The sequence below is a fragment of the Rhineura floridana genome, chromosome 3 (genome assembly GCF_030035675.1).
Source record: "Rhineura floridana isolate rRhiFlo1 chromosome 3, rRhiFlo1.hap2, whole genome shotgun sequence".
Lineage (NCBI taxonomy): Eukaryota > Metazoa > Chordata > Lepidosauria > Squamata > Rhineuridae > Rhineura > Rhineura floridana.
In genome coordinates, this window is record NC_084482.1 from 56,172,746 (window position 1) to 56,198,307 (window position 25,562).

General features: G+C 42.9%; 1 protein-coding gene across 4 annotated transcripts in view; it reads left to right on the top strand.

Moving 5' to 3' along the window:
• Positions 1-9,181, top strand: part of GPS1 (G protein pathway suppressor 1) — a 17,396-nt gene extending 8,215 nt beyond the window's left edge. For all 4 annotated transcript variants that reach the window (XM_061615956.1, XM_061615957.1, XM_061615958.1 and 1 more), the window contains 11 exons: positions 323-487; positions 1,279-1,414; positions 1,682-1,759; positions 2,648-2,708; positions 2,973-3,058; positions 3,290-3,384; positions 4,745-4,850; positions 5,990-6,070; positions 6,206-6,343; positions 6,923-7,057; positions 8,131-9,181. In XM_061615956.1, coding sequence (XP_061471940.1) covers positions 323-487; positions 1,279-1,414; positions 1,682-1,759; positions 2,648-2,708; positions 2,973-3,058; positions 3,290-3,384; positions 4,745-4,850; positions 5,990-6,070; positions 6,206-6,343; positions 6,923-7,057; positions 8,131-8,205 — 1,156 coding nt within the window. In that variant the 3' untranslated portion in view covers positions 8,206-9,181. The remainder of the gene's footprint in view (positions 1-322; positions 488-1,278; positions 1,415-1,681; positions 1,760-2,647; positions 2,709-2,972; positions 3,059-3,289; positions 3,385-4,744; positions 4,851-5,989; positions 6,071-6,205; positions 6,344-6,922; positions 7,058-8,130) is intronic.
• The last annotated feature ends 16,381 nt before the right edge of the window (positions 9,182-25,562 follow it).

The window sequence follows — 25,562 nt, forward strand, 5'->3', positions numbered from 1 at the left end:
TCCCCCCTTTCTATACTAAGCCTCCAGTGTATTTGGTCATTAAACTATTGCATTATAAATCTGTTTGGACCTCCACTGTTTATTCAGTGAGAAAATTGTTTCTAGAGTAGCACAAAGCAAACAATTGTTTGTACTTTCCTTAATCAAGAGTTTTTGTTGAATGCAAGACTTTAAGAAACCAGCTGGATTAGACAGTTTGCTAGCAGTTATGAACCTTCCCCATTCTTACAACTTATTACTTTTAGTATATCATTATTGCCATTGATAACAATTGATTATGTTTTGCCCAGGCACACTTAACTATCTACTGCTTTCTTTTTAGAGAGTTACAGAACACACCTGATGCTGTCCCCGATGGAGGGATAGAGCCCCCTCCTCTAGACACGGCATGGGTTGAGGCTACACGCAAAAAAGCTCTTCTTAAACTGGAAAAACTGGACACAGATCTAAAGAACTATAAAGGGAACTCAATCAAGGAAAGCATCAGGTGATGTGCAAGATCATCTATAACAAAGATGCCCATATTCAGCAACAAAGAATTCTGAGGATAAGAATTCAAGGGATGCCTCCTGAAATTATTTTGTGGATTTGTACACACTTTGAAAAACAATTTTGTTGGACTACATCAGTCTCCCAATTTGCTTGTAGATAATTCCATGAAATAGACTTGTCTAGGATTCCAGCTTTAGCTCATGTTGCACAGATGACCAATTCAGAGAAAAGGCCCACAGAACCATTCCAGAATCCACTTTGTGGATGTCAAAATATGTGTCTGAATGGCTTTCCACCCACCCCTCCCACCCAACACAAACATATTGTGCCATTTAAGAAAGTTCTATAAAATTGTTCCACTTTTATCATTTCTAGGAAGCTGCATTACTTTAGTGTTGTGATGGGCTTCTGAATATTTTGGAATGAAATAAATGTTTGGAAGAAACAATGTAGCTATTTGGGAACAATGGAGGGAGAGCTTTGAGAGTTTTGAGGAAAGTTTCAGAAATTACTTTCTGTGGTGAAAGGGATTGTTGAGTCCCTACAAATGGTCATTGGGTCCTTATGCCTGATATTCTGCACTTTGCCAGAAATATCTCTGTTCTGAGCTTCTGTAAACCCTGGATAAGCACATCCTTTCACCAGAGCATGTTATCCAGCAGCTGGACTTGTTGGTTCAGGGCTAAGTTCTGGCTTTGTTTTTGGTTATGGTTTATTTTGGTGGTGGTGGTTGTGTTTTTTTGCATCCTTATTCATTTTGCAGCTGTCATTATCCCTTCTTTCTAGGAGAGGCCATGATGACTTGGGAGATCACTACCTTGACTGTGGGGACCTCAGCAATGCCCTCAAATGTTACTCACGAGCCCGCGATTACTGCACCAGTGCAAAACATGTTATCAACATGTGCCTCAATGTTATCAAGGTAAAGTGCAATATATATAAGTGGTCCTTTTCAAGGGGAACACACTAGTGGAATTTTGTCTGTGTTCAAGATACACTCCTTCCGCAGCACATTATCAATGAAATCTTACTTTCTCTCCCCCACCATCCAGAACATTCAGTCTGATGATCCATTAACAGAAATAGGTTTCCTTCTTCACAGCTATGCCTGTTAGAGACACAGAAGACTCAGGTGTGGTACCTTTACCTTTTACCTAGCTTCCATTACAGTGCTGTTTTTTTCTTGCAGGTCAGTGTTTACCTCCAGAATTGGTCCCATGTCCTGAGCTATGTGAGCAAGGCTGAGTCCACACCAGAAATTGCAGAGGTAGAAAGTTTTTTACAATGTGCTTATTGCCACAAGCCCAGTCCTGTGCCTTGTATTTTTATTTTATTTATTACAGTTTGTATCTTGCCATTCTTCCAGTATGCTCAAGTCAGTGTAGTGGGTTCCCCCTCATTTTACCCTCACAACAGCCCTGTGAGGCTGAGAAATAGTGATGGGTCCAGGGCTGCCCAGCAAGATTGATAGCTGAATGGGAATTTTTAACCCAGGTTTACCCACTTCTAATCTGATACTCTTAACTGCTATACTGTGCTAGCTCTCAGTATGTTGTCTGGTGTCCTGGAGGTATGTCCAGAGATTTCAAAATTTCCTTGTCAAATGCTAGAGCTACTGCAGGGCCACCAAAGTTAATAGATTTACTCTACTTTGTTTTGAAGGAGAATTGTGAGGGCAAACTAACAAATATTGGATTTTTTATTAAAGTTAATTTTTATTAATTTTGTAAAAGAGAAGATTACAAATCATAAATAGCAAACACTGTAATCCTCAGAATTACAATAAAGGTAAGTAAAACTATTTAAAATATAAAACAAAAGCCAGTGTTTAATCTGATTATTCTGTTTCTTCACAAGTTCCATAGTGTGCAACAGAGTTCCCAAGAATTAATATTGGATTTTGAGGTAGTGATGGGGCCCTTGTTAAATGGAGCAGAGACTCAGTTTCCTTTTCATCCCGCTTGGTGATGTATTGTGCCCATGTTCCCTGTTGAACCCTGGGTGAATCCATCTGCCTTTTCAGATGAGCTACTTGGGCCATGCTGGGGGCCAAGGACATTGCAGAGCAGAAGTACTTTCCCAGACAGGTTTAATGGAAGGAATTAACTCAAAAGCTGCTACTCATTTGCTGATTCTCTGCCTCTTCCCCCTATAGCAAAGAGGAGAACGTGACAGCCAGACACAAGCAATCCTCACCAAATTGAAGTGTGCTGCAGGTGAGTGAGTCAATTGCACGATTCATGGATAGAGTATTCGCCCCTGGTGCTAATCAGACTTGCTGTGTCCCAATAGCACAGTATGCAGGCATAATAAATGTTCTTTTCTGCCTTTTCTGCCTCACAATTGTGCAGGGCAAAGACCCAGGTGCAGCTTTTGCGTTTTCGTTCCCCCTTTCCCTAGAACTGTGGATAGTTATGGAGTTCCTCCAGTCAGTTTCTGTGTGACCATCATGTGTCTCCTAACACATGTCTGGTTCCTAGGCTTGGCTGAACTTGCTGCCCGGAAATACAAGCAAGCAGCAAAGTGCTTCCTGTTGGCCTCATTTGATCACTGTGACTTTCCTGAGGTAAGGATGAGGTAGAAACGTGAGCATGCGTTGGTGTGAGAGAGATTAGATATGATCTCAGCTGTGGCCTGTTCCAAGTTGGGCCTCTCCCTTATTTTTTTCTGGGTGTCTTGAAGAACAGCTTTTCTCTGGGTATAGAATGGAGCAGGGCTCAGACTACCTAGCTGTCTACAACTGTAGCTATGCTTGAAGCTCTATTCTTCAGAGGCTACCTCTTCTCTCTTTTACTAGCTGCTGTCTCCTAGCAATGTGGCTGTATACGGTGGCCTATGTGCACTAGCTACCTTTGACCGTCAGGAACTGCAGCGTAATGTCATCTCCAGCAGGTGAGTGTGCTGTACGGCCTTGAGCACTCAATAAGCCAACTGAACTGGAGCTCTCTTTGCCTTCTGTAGTTTGAGTTGCTCTTAGTCTTTTGTAAGCAATTCACTCAGGTGGCTCCCTGGAGGGCCTAGATTTGGCTCTTAGCTTGGGTAGGATTCTTGACTACCAGTTGCTAGGAAGCAGCAACAGGAGAGGGCTTGTTACTGGCAAGACTACCCCCTTGCCAGTGTATGCACAGGGTTGAGTGTTCTAGTTTTCTCCCTTCCCTTGGACCTACACAGAGTCCTTGTATGTTGAACATTAGGTCACCTAAGCTCACAGGTTATCAACAGCAACGTCTAGTGTAGGCGGAGAATAGAAGAGACTCCACTCAAGAATTCTTGTTCAAGCAAGACTTATAAAGTCTATTCTGCTGTCTGAAGTGTGACTCTCAAATAGAACATTTCTGGTACCTCCCAAGACTCAAGAATTCTTGAGTCGGTTCTCCTTTATTCTATTTTCCGCCTACACTAGATGACTGCAGTTGATAACCTGTGAGCTTATAGGTGACCTAACACTCGACATACAAGGCCTCTGTGTAGAACAGGAGAAGGGAGAAAGCAAGAACCCTCGACCCTATGCATATACTGGCAAGGGGGTAGTCCTGCCGGTAACAATTGCCTCCAAACCCTGCTTATGGGCTTCGCATAGGCATCTAGTTGGCTGCTCTTGGCAACAGGATGCTGTACTAGATGGACCTTTGATTTGGTCCAACAGTGCTCATATGTTCTTACATCACTGTATCTAGATATCATTATTTCCCTGTTTGAGAACAGAGAACAGTGGCATGTCTACACTGTGATACTGTGAGAGTGAACAAGAAAAGGACAGTAACGTTCTTGCAAGCTAAAATGAAGGATGTATGCAATTGTATTTAGTTTTCTTTGGGTGTGGAACTTTGGGCAAACAGATAGTGGGAAGAGATTAGGCAGCTTCTTGTTCCCTCTAATCCTCTCCTCCTGAAATCAGTCCTGTGACTGCTTTCCATTAAAAAAAAAATCAGAAAGAATTGTAGAACTTTCTGGACCTATGTAAGCCTGAGTTCTGACCTGACATGCCTTCCCATAACTAGGGAGCTTGTTTCCAAGATGTAGAAGACTGTTTTGCAGCCTTCTGCAACCTGGAGGGAAGTTTTGAACTACAATTCCCACCAGCCCCAGACTACATGGTTTGGTCTACTGGCTCTTTCTATTTGAACCTTTTTGCACAATCACCACAAAAGCAGGCACTCTAACCCACTGGCATTCTTGTGATTCTAAGCCTGTTTTGAAAGGGGTGTGGGAAGTGGGTAACGTTCGGCTCTGACTCCTGCTGTATCTGCAGCTCCTTCAAACTCTTCTTAGAGCTGGAACCCCAGGTGCGTGACATCATCTTCAAGTTCTATGAATCCAAATATGCCTCGTGTCTCAAGATGCTGGATGAGATGAAGGTAGGTCTTAGAGACCTGAGCGCTCTCTGTCCATTTTTGAGAAGAGGCTGCAGCACCAACATTTGTATTGATGGCCCTTTCCTGTCAGGTAAACTTACTCTTGGTGTGTAAGCACCAAGTGAGGAAGTGAGGGGCTAAGTGAGGAAGGGACTGAAAGAGAGATGGTAAAGCATGATTTGGTGCAACATGGATAAGCATTGGGCTCACGCACTTCCTCCGACCTCTGTGTGGTCGGCTTAATGAGTCCTTCCTGGTTTGTGGCAAACTGTGGCTTGATATTACATCCATGCTAGCACACTGTGCTTTGTGCTTGTCCTGCAAACAAATCCTGGTTTTCAGGGTCAGTGCAAACAATAGTGTGCCAGAGTTGATGTAATGGCAAGGGGAAGGAGGAGCTCATGAACCCAAAGCTCATGCCAGGCTTGGTCCCATAGTTTGCCGTTACATCTGAACCAAGCCAATGTGTTTGCCCCTTCAAGTAGCAGCCTTATTGCAAACTACTAGTATCTGCTAAGCTCAGACTGGAAGAAAAATATGCAAAGAAGGATATTTAAAGCAATGTGTGTAAAGGTTGTATGTATATAGAGACACCTTTTCAGTATCTAAGTGCAGAAGGGAGAAGAAAGGGACAAATGCTTCTGGAGGGAAAAGCCCTGCTTGTGTATGTAACCTCAATTGCTGGTATGAAATTACACTGTCCTGATAGATAGTGAATGTAATCATCCAAAATAGGTCTATCCGTTGCCTTCCTATTGTCTCCCTACTCTCTTTTGCTGTTTCAGTAAGGCTGTTGCTTGTTCAGAAATGGTCAAATGAGAGGGGGCAGAATTCCCTTCTCCCTTCTTAGTATCAGTTTGAGTAAGCTTTCTCTAGGTTAATAGCAGAGCCAATGCAAATGTTCTGTACCTTCTGTTGGAGAAGAAATATTGCTATAGCTACTACAGAGCCATTAGGAAATGAGGTCAGTCTTGCAATGCCTTTGTAACCTTTAATAGTTAGCTCCGATGATTGTTTTCCAGTAATAGTAGTATTCTGCTGATGCCACAAATACATGTCTCTTGTTGTGTCAGGGGTATGGGATGAAGGACTGGGGACAGGTTTCTGTGGAAATTATTCCTGATATATTTAATTCTGCCCAGGATAATCTGCTATTGGATATGTACCTGGCACCTCATGTGAGAACACTTTATACACAGATTCGAAATCGCGCCCTCATCCAGGTAATTGCCATCCTAATAATTGCTCTCTTTTGTTCTAGTTGATAGCGTTCTCTCCTTCTGTTCCTCACTGAGTGTAGCATAGAGGACCATTAATGACCCTTTTTCTCTTTGACTATGCTTCTCTCTCATTTCCAGTATTTCAGCCCCTATGTGTCAGCAGACATGCGTAAGATGGCCACTGCCTTCAACACTACGGTGGCGGCTTTGGAGGATGAGCTCACTCAGCTGATCCTAGAGGGACTGATTAATGCCAGAATAGACTCTCACAGCAAAGTGAGTACCAGTCACACCCACACGAACCTCTCTGACTACCGCTGAAAGCTAATCACTTGCTAGCGATAAAGCACTGAATGCGTCCACATTCCTTTTGCTGCAGTGCTGTAAACCAGTATAAAAATAAGCCAGTGCCATATTAAAAACAATGCCTAGATTGGCTGCCAGACAAAGCTTAGACTCAATATCCTGCTTAAAAACCCACTTGCTACACAAAGGTTTTCAGAATATTTTGGCAAGTCCTGGAATGGTGGAAGAGAGGCTAGCTTTGTACTGATGAACTTTTGGTTGTAGTTTGTGAGCAATGGGATGCACAAGCTATACCTCCTGGTCACCAGAACCCCTGCCTGAGTTCTCCATTGCCTTCTGAGCCTTCATTTTAAACTTCGGAGTTTCAAAGTCAAGTTCTGTTCCACAAAGGTCCTCCATGGTGTCTTGTCTTCCAGCAAATTGTGTGCTGTTGCTTTTACTTGTGTGGCTGTGAGCCCCTGTTGTGAGCATTAGGTGCTAAATGATGTTGTGAGCCCCTCAAAAGTTTCTAGGTTGATATCTACAGTAACGTTTTTACTGTTTTTGTAGATTTTATATGCACGGGATGTTGACCAGCGTAGCACTACCTTTGAAAAGTCCTTGCTGATGGGGAAGGAGTTCCAGCGTCGCGCCAAAGCTATGATCCTACGAGCAGCTGTCCTGCGTAACCAGATCCATGTGAAGGTCAGCAAAGCAGCTCTAAATTGAGGGCAGGGGCTTGCTACATCTATAAGTACTGGACACTGAGGGAGGATGGTTTGTTCATATAAGTCAAGAGCTTACATATGTAGTTATTTGCAAGCTACAACAAGGTTAGGTAAACACTGGAGGTGATATCCAACACTGCAACTCTGCTGGTGCAACAAATGTCTGTGCTTGCAACAGAACTTCCTCTCCTGTCGCCTCCCCCCCCCCCGCATGCCCTCAAGATCAGTTCTTGGGCAACCCGTTGAAGAAAAAATTAAGGATACGCAAGGGGGAGGAGAGGAAACGGAAATTCCATTGCACCAGCGGAATGAAGCATACAGAGCCTTAGATGCAGCCCTTCATCATTTCTTTTGATAAAGCACTTGGTTGCTTCATTATAACATCGGCAGTTCCTGAAGCAGCTGCAATGTTTAAGGCAGGGATGTGGGATCTGTGGGAACCCAAGGCAGGGGTGGGGAGCCTCCAGATGTTGCTTTGACTCCAACTCCCATCAGCCCCAGCAAGCATAGCCAGTGGTCAGGGATGATGGAGGCCACAGGTTCCCCATCTCTGCTTTAAGGGCAAGATGAGCATAGTTAAAGTGCAGAGTGTTGTTGGCAGGTTCAAAAGGTAAGTACAGACTCCTGCAAGAATAGGCACATGTATCTTGCTTGTCTTCACAGTAGAACATAGTAATGAAGTGCCAAATATCATTCAGTTTGACAGCAGTTTATCGTGGAACCAACCAGAGTGTGAGATGTGCAAGGCCTGGGTTGCTTAGTTCTTGTTCTTTCCCAAGAATGCCATATTTAACCACCAGTTCCTACAGTTCACTGGTGAGGCTGTAAAGTGTTCCCCCAAAGGACACCTCATTGGAATAACTGAAGATGAGTAATAATCCTATCTCTGATCATTCTGATGAATTGAGGGAACATAGCTGCTGTTCATTTGACCCCACTCTGGAATTTTCCTTGTCTGCCATCATGCACACTTGTGGTTTGGGGAGAGAGGGTATCTTTCCAGCACATTGCTCACTGGGCCTGTGGTTTCTCTCTCATTCTCTCTCATAGTCTCCTCCAAGAGAAGGAAGCCAAGGTGAACTCACTCCAGCAAACAGCCAGTCCCGGATGAGCACCAACATGTGAAGCTCTCTGAATCATCAAAAGACTCTTCCTTTCCCCCACACCTAGGGCCATACGTATCCAGCGTCTAAGCCACCAACTGTCCCTTGGTGCCTTTTGAGACTCTCTAGGTGTGGGAGGGGCAGGACTTTAAGGGGCATGCCTTTAGAGCCTGATAATTCCTCTTAGAACAGAAACTTCCATTAGATGCAGCACGTCAGGAATATGCGAGCATGCTGGAGTGCATCTTATCTTTCCCCAGGGTATTTCCCAAACAGGCTTATACTGGGGTCTTTCAGCTGCCAACAAAGCTTTGAGGTTTCCTTTCAGTAAAAGAAACGTAGCCCGAATCTGGAGGAACAGGTGTGTTCCTATAGAACGTCACTTGCACCAACGTGTTGTCTCAGACCCAGAGAGTCCCTCTTGGGCAACATCCAACAGGAAACGTAGCGCATCCTTTCCATTCACTCACCCCGAGGCTTGTGTTTGCATTTACCCTGGGTCAGCTCCATTTCAATCTGTTCTTCCCATTTTAAAAGTATGTGTTCTGGCTTGTTCTCACATCCCTGGGCTTGCTCTGGCTGTTGTTTCCGATATTCTTCACCCAGATTTACTGCTGCAGTGTTATGGTGGCTTTCTAGCCTTCTTTGGCACTAATAGAAGGGGAAGAATGGCATGAAAGTGCCTCCGTCTGCATCTAGACAGGATCTTGCCTGGCTGTCTGCATTCCTGGCACCACTTTTTATTTATCCTTTACAAAAAGGGGTTGTGGGTTACAGGCCAGACTCAGATTGTGTTCTGCTAATAAGCATTGTTTCATGTTTGAATATTCCACAGTGACTTCCGTTTGGGGTTCATTCATTGGTGTTTATCCCAAGGACAAAAGTTACAAATTTGAACCTAGCCCTTGACAACTCAACTTTCTACAGACATTGTTAATGCTGTTTAGTTTAAAACAAAGTTCTCTCCTATGCATTAAAAAGCATAATTGTAAAGATAACCTGAAGATTTGAGCATTGGTTCTTTTTTCCTCCTCTTTTTCTTTCTTGAACTTGAAAACAAGGCAGTACACTAGCACAGGTAGTGGAAACAACAGCTCTATGCAGTGTGCAGTTTTGAAAACTGGTAAACTAGGAATGGTTGGGTTTGTAGTTATTTCAAATAGCATATTTTTTTCTTAACTAGAATTGAAATTAGAAACAGTTTCTGCAGTCCTCTTGACCAAGCAATATGAAGATTAAGTAATTCCCCATAGGAAAGTGGCATGGAAGAGAATCAGTAGCACAGATCTATTTGCATGATCCAGTATTTCTTCCACTGGTTTTTGTGGGTTTTTTTTGCAGAGATAAAAGGAGATTAAGAAAGCTTTGGTCCTGCTTCCCCCTTGAAATTATCCCACCCAGATCACACCTCAATTGCTGAGTCCTTGATGAATACTCCTCCTCTTTCAACCTTTGGTTTTCCATGAGAAAGAAAACTTGTGCTGGTTGGTTTTTTCAATGACAACTGAGATTATCAGAATCCATGCTGCGTAATGAATAAAGCCCATTCAAATTCAGAGAAATAGGCTGCTTCAGTCAAATTAGTTTAAAACAACCTTGCCATTTATAGAATGGCGAAGTAGAGAGGGGGTCCTGCTTTGGTGTGAAAGGCTGCTACACTCCTTAGTGTATTCTCTCTGGCTGAAGTAAAGTTAGGAAAGATCACTCACAATTTATACTAGTTGTTTGCTTCTACTATTTTTTATCATATAGAGCAGAAATAGCCTATGTGTAGGTGCATGATGGAGCATGACTGTATTGAACTGCAGAGTGTAAACTATGTGGAGTACCACAGAACTACAGTGGGCAATGTCTTACTGGTCTCTGAGATGCATCTGTGTGGTTTAGTATATTATTCCTTTAACTACATTACATAGTCCAAAAGTAAATAGTGGACAGGGAGAATGAAACTGAAGGGGAGGCCCTCCACAGCTGGGGTACTTTCCCCCCCCCCCCATCGACAGCATTGTTACGACTGCTTGGCTAACCCCATTTTGGTTCAAGTGGAACCCAGGAGGTGCAAGAAGGGGGCTCCCAAAATGCCTCCCTCTCTACCCCAGTGCACTGAACTCTCCATTTTTCCTTTTTATGCCCCTAATGTAAAAGGAACATCTTGCCAAATTATTGCTTCCTCCTACTTTCCTCCATATCCAATGAGATTTACTTTTTTCTGCGTGGGTCTGCCATTGTTAACCCACTCTGGGTCTAGTATATTTACAGAGGCCCCTGTATCAATTAAAAGATGAGGTACACATCCTGACTCCCACTGTAGTCTTCACGCTGTGTCTACCCCATTCATCTGGCACTAATTTAGCCACAATTTTTGAGGGGACAGTGGATGTTTGTGCATGTTCTTTAAGGGCATTAACAGGATTTATGTTCAGTAACAGGAGCCCTTCTGGTTTCAACTATTTCTGGAATCTCAACTTCTTTGGTTAAAGAAACCTTTTCCTTTTGTGCCAAAGAGGGTTTTACACTGTGATCCGTGACACACAGTTTTAGGAGAGAATCACTTCCCCCCCGTAGCTACAGAGTTTGCACTAAAGACCCTTGGTTTTTGCAGGCTGGATTCATCTGAAAAAAACAAGCCTGGTTTTCTGACCACTGTTCCCAGTTCCCTAGTGGTGGCCTCCATATTCATTCTGTCCCACAAAGCTGGCACTAACATAGACATAGTTGTAACTGGAGCAGCAGGAACTGGGCAGCCCTAGGTTCGATTGTGACCATCTTGTATGGCCTGACTCTGCTCTTCTAAGTGTAGCTGGATAGGAGCAGTGGGGGTGGAAACAGAAGCAGAGGTGGAGGGGGCCATGGAAGCCTGTGCCGTTACTCTCCTATGTAAGGCCTCTGCCAAAACTTCACTGGGTTGTTTGTGAAATTGATCCATATTTTCTCCCAAATATCTAAGCATGGACCAAAGCTGATTATGAACAGGATCCCCAAAATCCACCAGTTCATTCCCCTGTCGGGTCTGAGTAGGGCCTTACTGGGAGGGAGAAAAGTTGCTGTGATTGCTGCTGGAGTTATTGAACCCAGGTCTCCTGTCTCTCCCCGTTGAAGCGAAATTACCCCGATTGGAACCAGGGGCCAAGAAAGGGCGGTATGTTCCTCCTCCCTGGGGTCCCTGATTTGAATTGGGTACAACAGATGAATGAGGCCCTTGATTGGTATATGTGACAGTGTGAATCGGCTCAAGCTGAAACTTTTTCTGTGTAGTGGCAGCTTTTCACCCCCCTCCAACCTCTTGAAAAAGCTCAGAGACTTGTGAAATAGCCACACTCAATTCCCACCAAGTAACATCTCCAATATCCATTCCCCCTATTGCTAACTTTGTTTGAGCGTTTAACCCCATGTGTACAGCTTCCAGAAAGTATCTATCATTGTACTCATACTGGCCATCTCCCCGAAGTCTCATATGGTCTAATAAACAGCCTCTTCCGGGAGGGGGGGGGGAGGCCCCATTCTTCATCCCCATCACCTGAAACATGCATGACTGTGGTCACCAGCCCTTGTTGGATCTGCAACTGTTTTTCCAGTTCTTTAATTTGAGCTTTGCATTCATCATGACTAACATGCATCCGTTGCTCTTGTGCTTTAACTGCCAGGTGTTCAACAGTTAATTTTGCCTTGGTACATTCATCCTCTTTCTTTTTCAATTCCTTACAAGCCATCTCAGCCTGGGCTAATGCCACATCTCACTCCTTCTCCATTTGTCTTAAAGAAGAAGCCCACCTGATTTTTTCTGCTACCACATTTATTCGTTCACAGGCAAAATTGTCACAATCATTTCTCCACCCGTCATTCAAATCCACATGTTCCTTTTTAAATGCCACAGTCAAACTACTTCGCTCTTTGGCAAAAGCCTCTCTTTCCTGATCAAATTCCTCAGTCAAACTGACTCTCTCTCTGCCAAAAGCTTCTCTTTCTTGATCAAATGCTTCAGTCAAACGGATGCGCTCTATTTCAAATTTCTCATTCAAACTGGTGCTCTCTCTTGCAAAAGCCTCTCTTTCCTGCTCAAACGCCTCAATTAAACTGGCTCGCTGTCTTGCAGATTTCTCAGTCAAACTCTCACAATCATTTTTCCCGTTTTCTTTTAACTCCAAACACTGCCTTTCAAATACTTCCCCTGACTGGGCCAACTTACTCCTGGACTCCTGACTTTTCTTGTGTTCTTCCTTTAACAGGTCTGACAAGTCTCTGCATGTTTTATAAAGTCCCCAAGCAGCCGCAGCACCTTTCTTTGATTTGGAAGGTTTGTTTTCTTTGCAATAACTCTCAAAGGCTTCATTCATGGTTTGTATGGGGTCATCTGTTTTAAACCAATGATCACCCTACACACACCTTCCCTTATTAATCAACCATTTCTCTATTTTCGTTAGGTGCTCTACTGGACTCATAAAGCATTTTGTTCCCTCCATGGCTGCCTCTTTTGCCATAGCTTAGAAATCTCTAACACCAAAAGCCAAATGCAAAGAGTAAAACAGTGCACACACAAAACAACCAAGCCTAGTCTCAAAATAACTTCAGGGATGAGCTACCTTCAAATGCCACATTCCCAAATCAAGTCACTCATGAGGAAAGCTGTTGCCACCAGCTTCTCCTGCCAGATTGACTCTCAAAAGGAAAAACCAGAGGGGGGGTATCTAAAGGGACAGGAACCAGTTAGGACTCTCTGCCAGCCAGAACACTGAAACTTCCCAGTGCAAATCCCATTTCCACCTTTTCCAAGTGACTAGCCCCACTGGCTCAAGCCAATTGCAAGGCTTTGTTCCCCAGGATTTTGCAGAAGGGGAGGGAGACACAAGTGTTATCAAGGGCTTTCAAAATGGATGGGACCCAGTTTAGGGAACCCCTTATGAGCTTCTGGGGAGGCAGATAACCATGTGTCAAGGAATTTCTATACCTTAACCTTACTTTTACCACAGCATTTAAGGGACATTTCTCCACTTATTTTACACCAAGAGACAGCAAAACATAGTAACAAAGGAAAAGGAAATCACACACATTCCAGACACATTCAGAATTTGGCTACCTGTTTCCCTGGATTGTGGGACTGTTCACACTACTTTATTTCCCGCAACCCTTGCTGCCCGCATTCTCCACCACTCTGTTATGACACGTGCTCTTGGGAACCCAAGTGTGTGAACTTGCCACCCACATGTCCCATGAAACACACATCCTCGAGAGGAGGGGGATCTTTTGCTAGGGATAAAACAAGCGCTTTCCCCTGAAGTATGCCTAAATGTTATAACCCAAGAAATGCAGGTCCAAACCAAAATAAAGCGAAGCTTGGTTTTATTGAGAGAAAGAGAAGAATAGCATTACAAAAATACTGGGTGTGTGGCAGCTTAATCATTAATATCCTAACCCATTCATCACTTTAAGCTAAAGAGATCAAAAGACCCTATTATTATAAAGAGTGACAGGTAGGAGAGATTACCTGTCCTAGGCCCTGAGTGGGCAGTGGAATACAGCTGAAGCAATGTGGAAACAGGAAGGAATCTCTTAGTCTCAAGGTTTGCACTGAGACCCAGACTCTCTCCCTGGTTCTGTTCCTACAGTCCTGCATTGTTTTAGAGCATGGCTACACGTGTTGGAGCTCAGATCACCATTCACCCCCCTTCTTCTCCTCTCTCTCTAGATTTAAGCCTTGGTTTTAAAAAGACTTCCCTCCTGCAAAGGAGGGGTCTGGGCATATGGTGATTGTGTGTGCGTGTGCGTGCGTGCACGCGTGCGTGTGTGTGTGCATGTTCTTGCTGACCCTGAGAAAACTTAGGCTACTCCTAATGAACAATGGAATGATTCTGCTAGATGGGAGGGAACTCTGCCAAGGAGAAGATAACATGTATTCAGTAGCTTTTAGTTAATTTTGTGTCTTAACAGCTGCCCTTGTCCTTTGCACAATACCTCAGAAAAGCATATCCAGCCATAAAAAGGGAGGGGTGTGGGGTGGGAGTTTTAGTTCCTGGCCTTGCACCTCCTGGGTTCCACTTGAACCAAAATGGGGTTAGCCAAGCAGTCATAACAGCATGCAAACATTTTGGTAGGTACTGATGAAAAATTAGGATTTGGGCAGGTTACGTTAACTTCCAGAAATTGGGAGAAGGGAAGATAACAGAACTCAGGAACCATTCGTATCTGTGGGATCCCCTCTTGTGATGGTGGGTCTTGGACTTTTATCCTTGTCAATCCCATAGGCCTTTAGAAGCAAGCAGCTAGTTTGTCTGGATTCATAATGACATCCTCGTGTTAGAATCAATTAAGGCATGCCCACGTCCACTACTCTTATTAAGCTGGAAGAAAAAATGTAACACTGGCTTTTTGAAATGTAACTCACTCCTGCAAAAAGCTATTGGATTCTTTATAATCCCTCAGGCACTGGATAGGTCCCACAATGTCCTCAGGAGAGAGTTGTGTTATTTTGTGTGACCTCAATGTGTGTTCTTAATTAAGGAAGCCTTCACATTGTGATTTCTGAAAAAAATTAATCCCAGCCATTGAAAGTTCTAGAACAGGTGTGGCAATATATTCAGTGTTGAGGCTTGCATTAGAAGGAGATTATAAACTAGAGGGCTGCTGGATATTTGAATTATATATCTGGGCTCCTACTGGGAGGAAGGGTGGGATATAAATCAAATAATAAATAAATAAAGAATAATAAATTATGTTGGCATACCACTCATGAGCATGCCAAAATCAGATCATGTATGTGATGATGATGGTAATTGCCTCAGGTGCCCAAATAATTTGGGTACTATGTACCTTGACTTGAGGGGGAGAGCAACATTTAGTGCACTCTCAGGCAGCAAAATTTCTTGGGCCGTTCCTTCTAACCACTCTTGCCATCACATTGTCAAGTCCCTGCAATGATGATGACTAGAAAAATGTGTCTGTATTTGTTTTTAAAAGAAAAATTAAGGGTTCTCAGGTGATGATTGACAAAGGGTGTCAGAGTTTGTGTGTTTCCAACTTGTATTTGAAAACATTGTGGTGTGCAGCACCAACTGAAAGGTGAGAAGCTAGAATTCCAGTGGTTCCCAAACCGTGGTCTCTGGCATGTCTGTATTAAATATTCACACTGATTTTTAATCAGATTTGTATTGCTTCTTTTGTTTCTTATATCATATTTTATTGTATTATGATTTGAATTCTGTGGAATGCAAATTTTAATACAATAGAATTCAATATAAAAAGCAATAAAATATAGTTGTAAAATTATATAGCATCTAGCACAGTGCATTACAGTTGTTACAAAAGGCAGAAAAATCATTAGGTGGTTCACTAAGTCCATCAGCAATGTTGAAGTGGTCAGTGGGGGGGGAATTGGGAACCACTGACCTAAAACAAAGGGTTGTATTTAACTAAGTTCTACACAAAGTAGACCCACGGAAATTACTCAGTCTAAGTAAGTCATGTCTATTAACTTCAGTGGGTCTATTCTGAGTAAGATTAGCATTGAATACAGCCCTGAGCTGCTGAAGCAAGAGGCAATTAACAGAACCACTCAATGCTTATATCAACTGATGAAATGTTGAAACCAAAACTTGTTAATCCACTAAACCAAAATTGGTGAACCTGAAGTGGAAAATTCCACCTCTAGGGGTTGTTGGTATTAAAATGTAGATGAGATGGATGGGGACAGATGCTGTGACAAGACAGGATAGATAAGAGATGAGTATGTGCGTTTTTGCATCCCTATGATGGAGAATTACCTGACCAATCACACAGCCAGGTGGGAGCGGGAAACAGGTAAAGCCCCTTATTGAGTACCTTAGGACACATGACTGTACCTTGTACAAACCTATAGAAACCCGTGAAGTGGGGAAGAAGGCAGTCTCCCGCCATAGCACATGCTAGCAGGGACTCCTTACAATTGTAAGTATAATAAACAGCTGTAAGCTTCAACCTGCCTCAGTGTCGTTTCCTGGACAAGGACTCCATAAGGAGAAAATTCTACAACAAACCAGTGCCAGCTTACTGGACAAGCCTGCCTTGGCACACTGCTACCGCCTGGGCTGTTGGCATTTGAGCTCAGATTTATGGCCAAGACAGAAGGCCAAAGTTATTTTCAAACACAGGGTGAAGAGTATCTCAAGTGGCTTTAAGAACAGCCTCGAAAGTAGGAGGTAAGGGTAGTGAAGCAATTTCAGCTTTTATCAAAAATTTTTTGCATTAGATAACCAATGCTACTGCTGTCATTACCAGTGCCCTCTTCAGTGTTGTCACTGCCAGTAGTCTTCTTTTTAGTGCCACTCCCACCCTTGGAGTACGGACCAGTGGTTCCCAAACTTTTTTTCTCATGGCCCACTTGAAAATTGCTGATGGTGTTGTCGGACCACCTAATTATTTTTCTTCCTGTTGTAGCAATTGTAATGCACTGTGCCAGATGCTGTATTATTTTTAAAATTATATTTGTATTGCTTTTATATTTTATATTGTATGTTATTGTGTTATAGTTTGCATTCCATAGAATTACAATTGTAGTGCAATAAAATATAAGAAATAAAAGAAGCAATACAAATAAAATTTAAAATCAATACTGAATATTTAGTGCAGAATGCCACAGATCACCTGAATGAAGATTGTGGATCACAGTTTGGGAACCCCTGTCTTAGGTAGCTGATTGCGTCTGGTTTCAGTATTCCTTTCACCCATCAGTCATACCAGAAAGCCACCAAATTGACAACATACTCTGTTAAAATGTGCAAAATTTCCATCAAGTGACTTTACCCACACACACACACACACATTTCTTTTTAAGTCCAGGTTGCAAGGCCAGTGCCAAGAGCAGCGGGAAGATCAGGCAACCAATAAGCATTTTGAGTTGAAACTAGTACTTTGATATCAAATGTATCCCTTAACCAAATGGAGAAAATTATCCTGCTTGGTAAAGGAACGGGCATGGAGTACCTACCCATCAGTAAAAAGGTAAAGGTGTCCCCGCACTTATAGTGCGAGTCGTTTCCGACTCTTAGGGTGATGTCTTGCAACATTTACTAGGCAGACCGTATATATGGGGTGGGTTTGCCAGTTCCTTCCCCGGCCTTTCTTTACCCCCCCTCCGGCGTACGGGTGGATAGAAGGCTGAGTGGACCTCGACCCCTTACCGGAGATTCGACTTCCTCCTTCTGTTGGAATCGAATTCTGGCCGTGAGCAGAGCTTCGGTTGCGCTTACCACTCTGCGCCACAGAGGATCTATCAGTACTGAGGGGCAAAGAACTCTCCTGTGTGCAAGTAACCCTTGCTGTTAAACATAAGCATTTCTTACTGGTGGTCTAGTTCTCGAGAGAATGGCTGGCTTTTCTGTGTGCCCAGTTCTCTTTCATCAAACTCATTCCAGTTCGATAAGACAATGTTTATCTTATAAGTTTTTATTCAGGTTCCTGACCTCTATGGGCTGGCTGTTCACTTTTTGAGACTGGTTGAACTATTGAGAACAAGTTGCTACTGAAATAATTTTCCTGGCAGCCTCACCCACATACTCCACATTGGGTTATCAGCCTCCTCTAGCCCAGGCAGAAAATCTCTGTTGTTAATTTGAATGCTCCTTCTCCTTTCCCTCTCAGCGTTTCCGCAATTTCGATTTCCTACTCTTGTTTTTGGCTTGCTTAGGCTTTGTTGGTTTTTCCCCCCTCAGGCGTTTTCTCTGTTATCTCTATTCTGCCTTTATTCCTTGCACTTCACTAACAAACAAAAAAAAGCCTTTGCTATTAGGCTTTGTTGGTTTTTTCCTTTCAGGTGTTTTCTCTATTATCTTTGTTCAGCCTTTGTTCCCCTCGCTTCACTACAAAAAAACAAAAACAAAAAACCCTTCACTATACTTTCAGCGTCTTTCCCGCCTTTTTGTTCTTTTTATCTCCCCACTGCCCCGGCCTGGCAGGAAAAGCGAAAGAAGCTGCCTCTCCTCACAAGAGCCAGAGGATCTGAGACAAAGCGGCAAAGCCTACGGCCAAACCAGCAACATCCTCTGAGACAAACTGAGTTCCCATTAGATCTGCTGCCGCTGAGCTGACCCGGCTCTTCAACAAACTCCAAGGGAGACTTTTCCTGAGCCGGAGGGGAGAGGGGACGCCTCTGTGCCAGCCGTCTCCCCCCCTTCCAACATGAGTGAGCATCCCTTCTCTGTATCAGACGTGGCCCTCAGTGGACCACTTCAGTCAAAGGTATTATGAGCCCTCAGTAGAAGCACCTTTATTTGCTCCTTCAGAGTTGTTTTAAACCCCTTCCCCCTTCAGTCAGGTGGTTATGGAGGCGACATCTCAGACTGCAAACCTCAGACTTCTTTTGTCTCCAGGCTTTGTGAAGGCCATTCAAGAGGCACTTTGTAAAGGGAGATAGTTCATAAAGGCATAAGGCTAAAAAGCATAAAAACGTTTGCTGCCTTCTTCAAGTTCCTCATACCCCTCCCTGCCACAGGAAGAAATATAAAAAGTTACATGAGAAGAAGGCCAAAAACAGCTAAAAGCAAGTCCCCTGATAATTCCTCAGATTTGTCTCCTAGGGACTGTCCTCTGCCTAGGATACCTGGTGGGAGGGGGGCACCTCAGGTAGTAAACTTGCCAGACAGGAAGGCCCTGCCCATTTCTCCAATGGGAGATCATGCAGTAAGCATTCCACAAGTGGATCTTACAGACCCATTGGCTAATCCTGCATATACTTCTATGCTCTCTGAACCCACTCCCAGTGTGGTGCTTGAGAGGGAAGAGGTGCAGTGGAGTTCCATGTCTGACCATGGGTGAGTCCAAACCCAGTCCTGAGCCATGTCTTTCCAAAGTGCAAGTCCCCCCCCCTTTTTTTTCCCCAGAAGGTTGTTTCTCCCATTGGTCTCAAACATTTTGAACAGCCTTCAGAGGAACCACCCCTTAAAAGGGTGGCAGAGGTTCTTCCCATGGAGATCTCATCCAAGACCATTCCACTCCCTGAATCATTCCAAAAGCTGACCATAGCTGAATGGGACACCCCCTAACCAGCAAAAAGTCTACAGCTTATGCCAATATTCATTATAGATTGGAACCTGGAATGGAAGAATTTATTCATCTTCCATTTATGGATCATCCACTTACTAATTTTACTACTGGGATTTACTTCTCTAAATCTACAGAGGCGGTCCTAAAACAAATGGGAAAAGAAGGTGGAGTTGGCCCTCAAATGCAATTGTGAGTCTGCCAATGTGGTTTTCTCACAGAATGGCTGACCCAGACATGAACGCTGACAAATTATTCACCTTACTGTCTTAAGTTAGTGAGGGTCAAAAAGGCTATGGTGCTGGTTGTAGATTTATTGAAATGCTCTACGCGTTTCGGAAATGCTTTCCTTCCTCAGGAGCTAAAAACATTCAAACAGACCCAAATTAGTGTCTTGGAGACAACACAGTGGTCATGAACATGAGCATAACATTTTAAAAGACCACATTCAATATAAATCATTTAAAAATTTAAATTCTTTTTTACTAATTAACATTGCTACATCCCTGATCACTAATGTTAAACTAACATATACATCCATAACATATGGCTTAAATGAAATAGAACCTTATATTCGCCATTACAAAGCAGCTTAAAAAACTCCTCTGCCCAGAAACATAAACAAACATTGCCCTATACTAACCTCTGGAGCTACATTTCTTTGGTTCTATTGAAGCAATGAAAATTCTTTATCAAAACCCAACACTGAACATGAATCAAACTCAAAGGCTGCTAGTGTTCATACTGAGTATTTAGGTTAGCTCAGCTGTGTAGTCACTTCATTTGTGAATTTTACTGATCCAGCTAGTCCTTACAGTGAATAACTCAAATATACAGTTGTGACTGACAGTAAACGAATTTGCATATAGAAACCTTATTCCCTATTTTACATAAACTCAGAAAAATCCAAGTCCTCATTTAACCCTAGAGGTCCCAAGCTTTTCAGAGAGATTATCCAAAATAACTCTGTTTTGCTAAGTAGTCTATTATTGCCCACACTTCTTTCAGTGGCCCAGAATGTACGTAATATAATTTGGCTTATGTTGTTTCTCAACAAAGTGTCTGACCAACGGGGCACCCATTCTTTGATGTCTTAAATTACAGAGATGTTCTCCAATTCTAAGTTTCAATGGTCTCAATGTCTTTCCTACGTAGATCCGGTTGCAAGGACAGGAGATCAGATAGATCACTTTTGCAGAGTTGCAGGTAAAGAAATCCTGGATTTGAATATGCTTTCCAGTATTAGGATTAACAAAGTTTTTTTTCTTTTGAGTGAACTTGCAATATGTGCAGTGGCCACATGGATGATGTCCGGTTGGCTTAGATGTATGAAAAATCATTGATTGACCATTGTTATTGCCGCTCCTTGCATATTCTGTATGGACCAACCAATCCTTGAGATTTTTCATTATTTTAAATGCTACCATGGGTCGTGTTGTTAGGCCTGGCAAGTCCTGAACCAAATGCCAATTGGAGTGAATATGTGTTTGGAGTCTCTCGGTGATTGGATTGAAGGAAGAATGCAGGCTGTGCGGTTATGCACTGTTCTTGTTTGAGGACATAACAGAGTGTCACATTTGCATACATTAGCTCTGTTCATGGCTGTTCTCACCATCTCAACAGGATATCCTCTATCATATAAACGTTGTGCTAAAGATTGAGATTCCTGGATGTAAACTAGGTTTCTTGAACAATTGCGCTTTATTCTTAAGAATTGGCTGTATGGTAAATTATTCTTGAGATGAGCAGGATGGTAACTATCATACTTGAGGAAAGCGTTTCTATCAGTGGGTTTGTTGTAAATGGTGGTTATTACTCTTTGTGGATTTTTTAACATCCAGAAAATTGACCTGTTCAGTACTGGAAGTTGTCTCAAATGAGATTATTGAACATTTACCCATTGAAAAAAATCCCTCATCATTTGTACCTTGCCAAATCATGAATATATCATCTATATATCGTAGCCATGAAATCATATTTCTACCATGTGGATTGTTGGCAAAAACGAACTGTTGTTCAAAATGTTGCGTATATAAATTAGCAACCTCTGAAGCCATGGGGCATCACATAGCCACCCCCTTGGTCTGCCAAAAGAACTTTTTTTAAATGAAAAATAATTTCTCCACAAAGCTATATCAGCCAAGGAGATAAAAAAATGAGTTGATGGATTTTGTACTTTTCTTTTTTGTGAAACATCAAAAAATATTTCCAGTGCCTGGTCTTGTGGAATACTTGTACATAAAGATCTAACATCCATGGTGACCAAAATGTCTTCTGACTGAATCTTAATGGGACCTATTTTTTGCAAGAGATGTGTGGAATCCTGCACATATGATCTCATGGTTGGAATGAATGGTTTTAAAAAATAGTCAACGAACAGAGATAATGGTTCTAATATCGAATAATTGCCTGAAACTATAGGACTACCTGGGGGAGGATTAACACCCTTATGAATCTTTGGCAGCACATAAAATAACGGGATCCTTGGATTTTTCTGAGATAGAAAGTCAAACTCAGATCTGTTGATCCAACCCATAATACGGCCCTCCTCCAGAATATCCTTGATGTGTGCATTTATTTCTTTGGTGGGGTCAGATGCGATTGGCGTACATGAAAGCTGGTCCTGTAATTGGCGAAGGACCTCAGTCTCATAGTCCTTATGATTTTGAATGACAGTTGCACCCCCCTTATCTGCTTCTTTGATGACAGTATAAGTGTTCTTTAACAATTGTAATGCATCCATTTCTATTTTGGTCGTATTATACCATGGTGTATATTCAGTTGCTTCTAGAATCTTGAGTTGAAGAATTCGTCATTCATATATCTGAACAGCTGGATCTGTTGGTCCAGGTGGCATGCATGTATGTCGAAGGGATTCTAAATTTTGATTGTGGATCCTGACATGCATTACCTTGTCTTTGGAAATAATTTTTCAATTTCATGTTTTGAAAAAATCAAAATAAATCGAACCGTGTCTGTACTAGGTCGTGTTTTGGAGTGGGGACAAATGATAAACCTTTTTCCAATATTCTCATTTCTTTTTCTGATAAATCTTTATCTGATAAATTAGCAACTATGGTTTCCTTCTCCTTAACTATCTGGGAGAATGTTCTTCCAGATGTCTTTTTTGGCCCCTTCACCATATGTATGAATGTTCTGGTCTCCTGGGGAGATCCTGAAAAGAATAATGCCGTGCAGAACTTGTTGAAATATCACTGTTTTCTCCCATTGAAGACTCCCAAACTGTATGTTCTAAGGATGAATCGTTGTGCAAAAATGACTCTCTTTTTGGACCTTGTAGCCACAAATATACATGATTATTATCATAGTCTTCTTTATCTCTGTTAAATTTCTTATGTTTGAATTCTTTAAGTGCTTCATGAAACTTTCAAAGATCTTGATCCATAGAGGCCAATTTGTGATCAAAATCTTTAGAACTGTGTGATGTTTTGAGAGCATTGACTTCCTCATCTATGCTGGCTTATTAATCTTTAAAGAGGTTTCTATTAATAAAATCATTAAATCCTGTGAGCATTTGTTAAGTACAGCACACCATTTTTAATGAAATCTTGATTTTCTCAAAACATGCCTGGCTCTAAGAATTCTAAGACAAAAAGGTGCTCTCCTAAAAATCTTAAAACTTGGCTGTGATCATACAGGATATGGTCTGTTGGATAACCCAGACCCATTTATGTTGGGCTTTGTTAAGTAATAACGGGCATTTTAAGTTGTGCCTGAAAACAGATCAGTAATCAGTTAAACTGTAGTAAAATAGGAGTCATATGGTCCCTGTAACCAGCCCCACTTGCATTTCAGTGATGGAAAATGAATAACACCACACATCAGGTTATTTGGTTGGAGAGACATGAGCTGGGAGAAGCTTTGCCAACTCTTAGTCTTGGGAGTTTGTGAAGTTGAGGAGCCCAGTCGTGTTGGTGATGTAGCTGCATGACAATAGCACATGTGAGCAGGATGGATTCAACATATGTGAAGCTCACAAAGAACTTTGAATGATGCTTGACACAATGATCCCAGAGACTGGAGGTTAGGTTTGCTGAAGCAACTTGACCTTCCTTTGGTTGGTTCTGTGGAGCCATGGTGGCTCTTGAATTGCTTGCATCCCGTAATGCTTTGCTGTGGGCAGGGACCTGGTCTTTGGGGGTAAGCAGGTTTGGTCACACTGCAGTCACTCTTGGGAATGTCTCCTTAATGGGCCCAGAGGCTTGCACCCTATACCAGTCCTGCAAATGAAATAGAGTTTTGCCTCACCTACCTGCTTCAGGTCTCTGCTACCATTCTTCCCCTCAAATTTCCCCAACAGACCCCTTACCTTGAGAGTTAATTGCCATCCTTGTATACCAGTACAACTGGAAGTACGGTCAGTAAAATTGTTCACCCAACTCTGTGTGTTGACTGCCCTATTTCTCCCCTCTCTTCCACTGAGGCCACAATTAAAACTTGACTTTTAATCCATAGAAGCAGAAACAAGCTCCCAAGGTTCTGTTTAGAGGCTCCTTGTCCTGTACTAGGAAAGCATTATGCAATATGTAATCCTGAGCATGTAGATTTCTAAAGCCATATTTTTTGTGATATCACAGTGTTTTGAAATCAGGGATGTTTGTTTAAAGTATGAGCACCTGAAAATCCCAATATCTACCTGTCGATCAACCTGCCTCCCTGCTCATGCACAACAACTGCACTGTAACACTTGAGCAGTGTAACAGTTGACCCTACAGAGACAATCTCACCCCAGCCAAGGCCCAGAGGAAGGTGAGTAAATGCTGCAATCAGTGAGGCAATGGCTATGGTCCCCTAAGGCTGAAAACAATTCTCAGAATTAACGTAGGTGCAGGTGTGTCTGATATTGGTGACAGGTGGCTTAGTTTGTCTCTGTGACACAATAAACTCTTACCGATTCACAAATGGTCCCCCTCATTTCTTTGTTTATTAAGACGTAAGCCATTGCTCTGATGAAAGCTGAGGCTGACATTTACAAAATAAATCTGAAGATTCATCAGCAAGGGATAATTAGCATGCTACATACAGCTTCTTGAAAAGCTTAGTAAATTAAAAGTAGGGTAAATATTTAACAATTCCCCTCCTTATCTAAGGGGGTGGTGAAGTATATGCACCCCTACTTCATAACCTAATTTGCCAGCTGGATGGAATATGGGGGAGCTGACCCAAATGAAAAGCATCCTGGGGCGCAGCTGAGGCAGACAGCTACCTAAATGAGGCCACTAGTCCTTGTGCCACACTACTCACTCTGGATCATGTGATATGCTGCCACATGGGGCTCCTGGGAGGAAGCGCGGGATAAAAATGTAATAATTATATAGACATATTTTCACAGCTCTTCTTAATATGGGTCCAAGGTTCTGGATGGTACCTGACACCTCTTGTTTGCTGTTCCACTGAGCTACAGTTCCACATAAGGCCCCTCAAGGGCCACATGGCTAGTTAGGCTAGCCCAAGACTCTTTGCTGCCTGAGGCCAAGGACAAGATGGCACCCCACCCTTTCCACATACAGAATCTGAGTGCACTGGCAGTGAAATCACACTACAACACTGCCAATAGGATAGTGCCATCCACCCCACCTGAGGGCAGCTTGCTAGTAATGGGAGCACATACCAGATTGTGTGGCAAACACACCTCTGTCCTCCAACAGGATGTGGCCTAGGGTTGCCAGGTTCATGTACTGATCCTGTATCTTTAGGAGAAGAGAAAGTCAGCCAACTGCAGGTGTTCTTGCAACACTGTGATGGGAAAAACCACAAGGTGGAATTCTCCCTCCTCCCTGCACAACTTTTAAAGATACAGAAGACCTCTTGGTTGCCAGGCCCAGCCTCCAAGAGGTCTTTTGTATCTTTAAAAGTTGTGCAGGGGGGAGGGAGCATTCCACCTTGTGGTTTTTCCCATTACAGAGTTGCAAGAACACCTGCACTTAGCTGACTTTCTCTTCTCCTAAAGATACAGGATCAGTCTCAGGTCAGGAACCTGGCAACCCTAATGTGGCCAGTGGCTCAAGAACAGCTAGGGGGCTGCCCCATAAAATTTGCCACCCAAGATGGTCAGAGGCAGTGTGCTTCAAAATACCAGGAGCCTGATCCAGCCAGGCCAATGACACATCTAGTCCAGCATCCAGTTCTCACAATGGACAACCAGATGCCTGAGCCCCTGGACCTGAGCACAAGAGCACTCTCCCCTTCTGTGATTTCTAGCAACTGGTGTTCAGAAGCATGGTGCCTCTGACTGTGGAGGCACAACATAGCCATCATGGCTAGTAGCTATTCATAGCCTTATCCTCCACGTATTTGTCTAACCCTCTTTTAAAGCCATCCAAGTTGGTGGCTATCACTGCCTCCTGTGTG